The sequence below is a fragment of the Penaeus vannamei genome, chromosome 9 (genome assembly GCF_042767895.1).
Source record: "Penaeus vannamei isolate JL-2024 chromosome 9, ASM4276789v1, whole genome shotgun sequence".
Classification (NCBI taxonomy): Eukaryota; Metazoa; Arthropoda; class Malacostraca; order Decapoda; family Penaeidae; genus Penaeus; species Penaeus vannamei.
Genome location: NC_091557.1, coordinates 46,758,631 through 46,766,130, shown reverse-complemented (window position 1 = coordinate 46,766,130; position 7,500 = coordinate 46,758,631). Strand labels below are relative to the sequence as shown.

General features: G+C 35.5%; 1 protein-coding gene across 7 annotated transcripts in view; it reads right to left on the bottom strand.

The window, feature by feature from the left end:
• Positions 1-7,500, bottom strand: part of LOC113828064 (histone-lysine N-methyltransferase 2D) — a gene marked incomplete at its 3' end in the record, with an annotated part of 71,618 nt that overhangs the window by 35,355 nt on the left and 28,763 nt on the right. For all 7 annotated transcript variants that reach the window (XM_070125866.1, XM_070125868.1, XM_070125872.1 and 4 more), the window contains 2 exon segments: positions 1,207-1,300; positions 1,658-2,375. In XM_070125866.1, the coding sequence (XP_069981967.1) occupies positions 1,207-1,300; positions 1,658-2,375 (812 nt within the window).

The window sequence follows — 7,500 nt, the reverse complement described above, 5'->3', positions numbered from 1 at the left end:
TGTGTGGGTGTATGTGCGCGCGCATCCACACACACGCACATATACACGGACACATACACGCATTCACAGCATAACTCATAAAGCAACGCAGGGAACAGTTTCCGCTGACTCTTTTCGTGCAGTGTTAATTAAAAACAACCATCAACGACCTTTTAAAAAATGTGCATTCAAAGGAATCGTCCACAAAAATAAACAAAAACAAAGACTGACTTGATTGCCTGTTGCGCATGAAAAATAATTAATATTTCCCGAAGACTTCCTTAATGACAAACTATAACGGAAAAAAAGAAAGTTTTTAAATGATTTCCTTCGAGTAAAACAACTTCCAATAACGCGGAAATAATCAAGCTTTTGTATATATAAAATATCGTTTTATGTATATACAAAGTATCGTTTTTTAAGTATATATAAAGTAACGTATTTTCCAAAGCAACTGACCGAGATTTCAACAATTTCCGCATATTATACAAAGCGATTTCTCTTACTACAATCATCGAGTATTCCATTTTTTAGCAACTAACGACTTTTTTTTCCTTTTTAGTATCATAAAACCCGTGATAACAAGACAAAACACAAGCAGAAAAACAAACAAACAAAAAAACAACGAGATATCAACAAAGCTGGGCACTGAATGAATCGTTATGTACGTCGTTTGTATATAAAGCCTACATATTATTTCTTTTTTTTTGTTTAAGTACAATAAATATGTTTAATATATATGAATATGTGTGTGATTGTGTGCATGCATGCTTGTATGTTTGAACGTATGTGTAAATGTGTGTGAGCGTGTGAGCGTGTGTGTGTGTGTGTGTGTGTGTGTGTGTGTGTGTGTGTGTGTGTGTGTGTGTGTGTGTGTGTGTGTGTGTGTGTGTGTGTGTGTGTGTGTGTGTGTGTGTGTGTGTGTGTGTGTGTGTGTGTGTGTGCACATGCTTTTTTATGAGCGTGTGTGCATGTGTCTCCTCCTGTGTTTGAGTATATTTCTGTTTGTCGGCACACACCTTAAACAGACGAACGTAAAATATCTTTAAAAATAAAAAAAGAACAATAATAAAAAAAATAATCATCATACTTTTGCAAAGGTTAATGAATCTCCAATTGGTGCTGTCTAGAAGCAAGTTGCAGTAATTAAAAAAGTGAATCTTATGACAATATGGCGTTTAGAACACAAATATAACGAATGCATGACAGCGGTCGGGCGTCACTTACTGAGGTCTGGCGGGGGCGTTCCAGGGACTTCACCATCCCAGACGTTGTCACCATCACGCCGCCTCGGACCTCGGTTGGGGACAGCGGCGCCGGCCTGGTGGTGGGGGTGGTGGGGGTGTGGGAGATAGGGTAGGCGGGGGGGAGAGACAAGAACGGCGGCGAAGTTAGTCGAGGATGGCGGTGGAAATGCGAAGAGGAAAATCATGAAATCATGATAAAGATTGGATACATGCACGCGTGACGTAAACATACACACACACATACACAAACGCTCACAATCACGTACACATAGTTACGCGCATACACAGACGCACACACGGACTTATACATACACCAACCCGCACCCGTACAAACACAAACACATACACACACAAAACAAACACCCACCCGCTCAAACAATAATAAAAAGGCACATACAAACACGCCCCCCTCCCCCCGTCCTAAAACTGACCTCTGATGCATCATGGATCCCTGCAGGACGCCATCTGGAAGATTCTGCTGCTGCTGCTGCTGGCCATAGAGGTCCTCCCTGGACAGCGGGCGCGAGGGGGGCGAGATGCCCGTGTAGGCCGACGAGTAGTGGTCTCCGATGAGGCCCGAGACCGCTCCCATCTTCTGCTGTGGTCCCAAGTGCTGCTGGTGCATCTGCTGCTGGTGGTGCTGCTGGTGCTGCATGCTCTGGTCCTGGAGGTTATGCTGCTGGAGTTGGATGTTGTGCTGGTGCTGCTGCAAGTTCTGCTGTTGGAGGTTCTGCTGCTGCTGCAAGGTTTGTTGCTGTTGCAAATTTTGTTGGTGTTGGAGGTTCTGTTGCAGGTTTTGATTGAGGTTGTTCATCTGATGTTGCATACTTTGGTGGTGCTGTTGTATGTTTTGTTGGTGTAAAGACTGTTGTTGAAGGTCCTGTTGCATCTGCAGGTTTTGTTGTTTTTGTTGTTCCTGTAAATTCTGTTGGTGTTGCAGTTGCTGCTGGAAATTCTGCTGTTGCTGAAGCTGTTGCTGATATTGCTGCTGCTGCTGCTGAAGCTGTTGTTGCTGCTGCTGCTGCTGTTGTTGAAGCTGCTGCTGTTGTAATTGTTGCTGATGTTGTTGTTGATGTTGATGTTGTTGTTGTTGATGCTGTTGGTGTTGCTGCTGTTGAAGATGTTGTTGCTGGCTGGATCCATCTCCTTCTGAATGGGAAGATAAATAGAGTGTGACTGAGGACCCAATCATTTTGAAGCAAGTCGCAGCCTATTACTGCATGAAAGAGATCTGTGTGAACGGACTACTGCCTTTTATTCTAAAGAAATTGTATCATGTCTTAGTCTGATTCGAAATATTCAATTTACTTCTTACTGAGAAGAAGAAAAAATAGTTCTAAGAATTTGTGGACATTGATAAACCAGTACATGGGTTTATTAGCATAGGAGCAAGAGTGCACAAAATATTACATTTGACTTTTTATTACACGAAGAATACCTTAAAAAAAAAATCTGAGCTGTGAAATATTTTGGTTATGACCGTATATGCGAATGCAATATATATATATATATATATATATATATATATATATATATATATATATATATATATATATATATATATATATATATATATATATATATATATATATATATATATATATATATATATATATATATATATATATATATATATATTAATATATATATATATATATATATATATATATATATATATATATATATATATATATATATATATATATATGTATATTCATTCATACACACGTATGTGTGTATGTGTGTGTATAAATACATACATAAAATATATATATATATATATATATATATATATATATATATATATATATATATATATGTATGTATGTATAAATGCATGTACGTATACATGCATAAATATGTATGTATATGTATATACATATATATGTATATATTTATATGTATATGTAAGTATATATATACATATGTATATGCACGTATGTCTGTATGTATGCATGTATGTATGCATACATACATGCATGCATACATAAGCATGTATATGTTTATGTATGCCTGTATGTGTGTGTGTGTGTATGTATAAATATGTTCATGAACATATCTAAGTGTGTATGTGTGTATATTTGTATATATGCTTACACCCACATGTACATATTTATGTATACATACACACCTATACGTATGCACATATGTGTCTATAACAACAAATGAATGATAGAATATGTACATTACCCGAACTTGATCTTAAGTTCACCTTTTTTAAGGTACCGCTTGAAAACCTTCTGTTGAAAATGAAAATATTCTACTGATATTAAGAAAAAAATCAAACTCGGAAAGTGTAATACAGAAAAGTGTATAGGAAGAACTAAAGAAAAACAAGTGATGGATGAAAATATAGACGAGGAAGGAAATCGAACCCGGTAAATAGGATTAGATTCAATACCTACTCTGGAGGATCACGGACGTACTAGCAAATTACAATAAATATTGATAAAATGAGGAAAGAAGGTGATGTTAGAGTAAACGGGAGATGTTACATGAGAAAAGCAACATAAATAACACGGTATATTACACAATATTTGAAAAACACCCTCTGATAATGCATTCAAAAGAAAATTCTATACTGAAACTGTAATACAGGAAGGCCACACGATACGAGACGACAAAAAGAAATCCAGATAAGTTTTAAAAAAATAATAATAGTTGACACTTACGGAAGCAAATCGAGCGACACTGCATGTAATCGTAAGAGAGAAATACACACAAAACACTTAATACAAATTAGAATCCAACAAGAATGGAAATATACGGAAGACAATAGATTATCTGCACAGTAGAGGAAATAGACAGAGATGGCGCAAAAACTCCACAATAAAATCAACATAAATTCGACACGAACACTTAACACTTAGGGAAAGATCATTGAGATTATTGTGAGAACATTATGAAAAGTGAAAATATGAATTATGAAGTCACATCTCTATAAGAAAACAGTTATAAGATAATTTTCAACTTTTTTTTCTATTCATCGGAAACTTATTTCTTGAATGAAAATGAAAGATTGGTTGTTCCAGTTTAAGTAGCCTGCTGTTCAACTTCAATACGTAATTGATTCAATCTAGGCTTACTGCATTAAAACCTAACCGAAGATGTAAGAACATGAACTCGAAATGAGGTGATATGTAATTCTAGAACTATTACCAGAAATGGGTTATCAAATCTTTGAAGTGTTGTCATAAAAAAAAGAAATAAAAAGCTCAATAGACAATTGTAATTTGTTAAAACTACCCGCAAGTGTTCAGACTAAGATTTTAAATAGGCAAAAATTAATTTCTTTATTCCTGGAGTCCTAGAATATTTTATTTCCTCAATATACTCTTTTAATTTCTGAGACTATCCTTAGTAGCTACCTCTCCCTTTAATCGTTAATGCGGGGGACGCCATTCCTAATTTCAACCGCTGTCCTCTGGGTATTCGAACGGTCGACACTCGCAAAGAATGGCGTCCGGGTGGAAGACTAATTCCGGAATTACCGGTCTGTTTTAATCCTTCTATACCAGGAATACGCGTCACTTAAATAGTCACCCTTAGTTTCTCGGGTTCTGTCCTGCAGGATCATACAACAAGGGTGTATTTCAGTCAGCGGGGTAAAAAAAAAAAAATCCTGCTACACCGGATATATGGAACCTCAATCAAATAAATTAACTTTCAGTAAAATGAGAGAGAAATAAATATAGATTTGCCAATCCTCACCGTGACAATTTTATATCCATACGTTGACATATAAACTTTTTGATCCAGACAGCTATAGTAACTGATGGTTAAACATTTGATAGATCGAACCCTGTGTGAATTCGGCGTGTTAATCAAATAAAACTGAAGTGAGTTGAAGTGAATGAAGCAAATCTATCACCAAGCAACCATAGATTTATTGAATCGACTCCACACTATATGGGATATTAACATCCCTCATGGAAATTCAAGTTGGACCTGGAAATATAGTCCTAGGAAATAACCTAGTAACGACCTTACTTTCAGAGAAACAAACGCGAAATTACATTCTCTCTCTCTCTCTCTCTCTCTCTCTCTCTCTCTCTCTCTCTCTCTCTCTCTCTCTCTCTCTCTCCCTCTCTCTCTCTCTCTCTCTCTCTCTCTCTCTCTCTCTCTCTCTCTCTCTCTCTCTGCCTCTCCCTCTCTCTCCCTTTCCCTCTCCCTCTCTCTCACACACACACACACACACACACACACACACACACACACACACACACACACACACACACACACACACACACACACATACACGTCACACACACACACACACACACACAATCACACACACACAATCACACACACACACACACACAACGCTGTAAATGTGGGGCCTACTCCTATCTCACCATCCCTGCGTTTCCGTCCATGGAGACCTAACCTTAAATGAGAAAGTTAAGAAAATAAAAAATAATTTCCCAGTTTTGATGTCACAGAAAACGGGAAACGAACTTGAGAATTTTACCAAAATCTACATCTATGAGAAAGTATATGATAGAACATGCTTGAATGAACAAATTGAAAACGCAATAGAATGGATATAAAATAAATAAGTAAATAATGAATGATGATATAGATAAAGCAAGTAACAAAAGACAAAAATATTATTGGAATTTACTTGGAAAAAAAGAAAACACGTTTAAAAGGGCTTTTTCCACCCGTTTCATGACGTAAATACTTTCAAAAAATCATTTTATCTTCATGTATTTTCGTTTCCTTGACGTGTGCTTATTTCGACACATTTTTCTCGTATAATTCGCCCATGAATTTCCAGTTAGGAGCTAATTAAAGATAAATAAACAAAATTCTAAACACAAACAGAACTTTGGTGGATTTTCTTGCTTATTCACGTAAACAACTTCTTTAATTAACTGCAAATAAATTACATATCTGTACAGGGCGTATACACATGCTTGCACACATGCACACGCACACACACACGCGCGCGCACACACGCACACACACACACACACACACACACACACACACACACACACACACACACACACACACACACACACACAAACACAAACACTCACACACACACAAACACAAACACTCACACACACACAAAAAAAAAAAAAAAACACACACACACACACACACTATTATAATCGCTACTATCATTATGAGTCCATTATCTGTACAACAGTTATTACTAATTTTTCATATTATCATCATCATCTAGATCATCATCTTTATCATAATCACTTTTATAACTACTATAATAATTACAATTATTATCATTATTTCATAAGACATTCGGCAATGGTCGAAAAATCTTTAATTTACCGTATGAATTTCCCGTTTAATAACATTCGTTCATTTGCATATTGAGCAGCTGGTTTAAGATACCATTTCTCTAGTTGCTGTAAAATCCCTCTTCAATATCTTTTTATTTATTTATATATTTTTTTATTTATGTATTTATTTTTTTACGGTGGGTTTCGTTCCTTGAAAATATATTCTGATGCAAAGTTTTAGGTAGAAAAAAAACAACTGTTTGCTTAAATATTTCACGTAAGAGAAGATATCGGAGACCTAGGATCGAATTGTGAAAAGAAGAAATAAAAATATATATATAATGAGGTAAGAAAACAAGAAAAAAGAAGGAAATAAAGATAAAATAAAACATATACGATAAATGGTTCTTACTGTCCTTTATTTGGCTACTTGAAGATGTACTGTACTGTACACCTGTGGATGAATTTGCAGCTTCGTACAAGGGCTGTTAAAATGGTCTAGTTAGTTTACCGAATATTTAGAGGAAAATAGTAACCTATGCAAGCATTATGTTGTCTTTGCTATGTGGCATGTTGCGAGTAGGTCTATATAGTATTCTTTTTCATTAATGTTCTAAGTTGTAATTTCTACAGCTTGTTCAGGTGTGATTCTGTTTTGGGAATGGGCAAAATATACCTTGCTCTTTTAACTCTTTCTTATCAAAATCATAAAAAAATAGTTTGCTGAATAGATTAAAATCGAGCATAAAAAAAAATACCTCACAGCTTGAATAAATTTTCCTTATTATTACTTGGAGATAGTCAATGTAATCATTTTGCCATATCTATCATAATATTTGTCTAAAAAGGGGATGTACAGTAGTGCAATAACCATAAGTTAACTTTGATTATTGTGTATATCTAATTTTGAAAAAAAAAAAAAAATACGTTTCAACTATGGAGAATAAAAGAAGGGGGTGCCTGTTATTGTTTTTGTTGCTGTTTTTTTTGTTGATTATGCAATAAAGACTGTCCTGAGAGCCTTT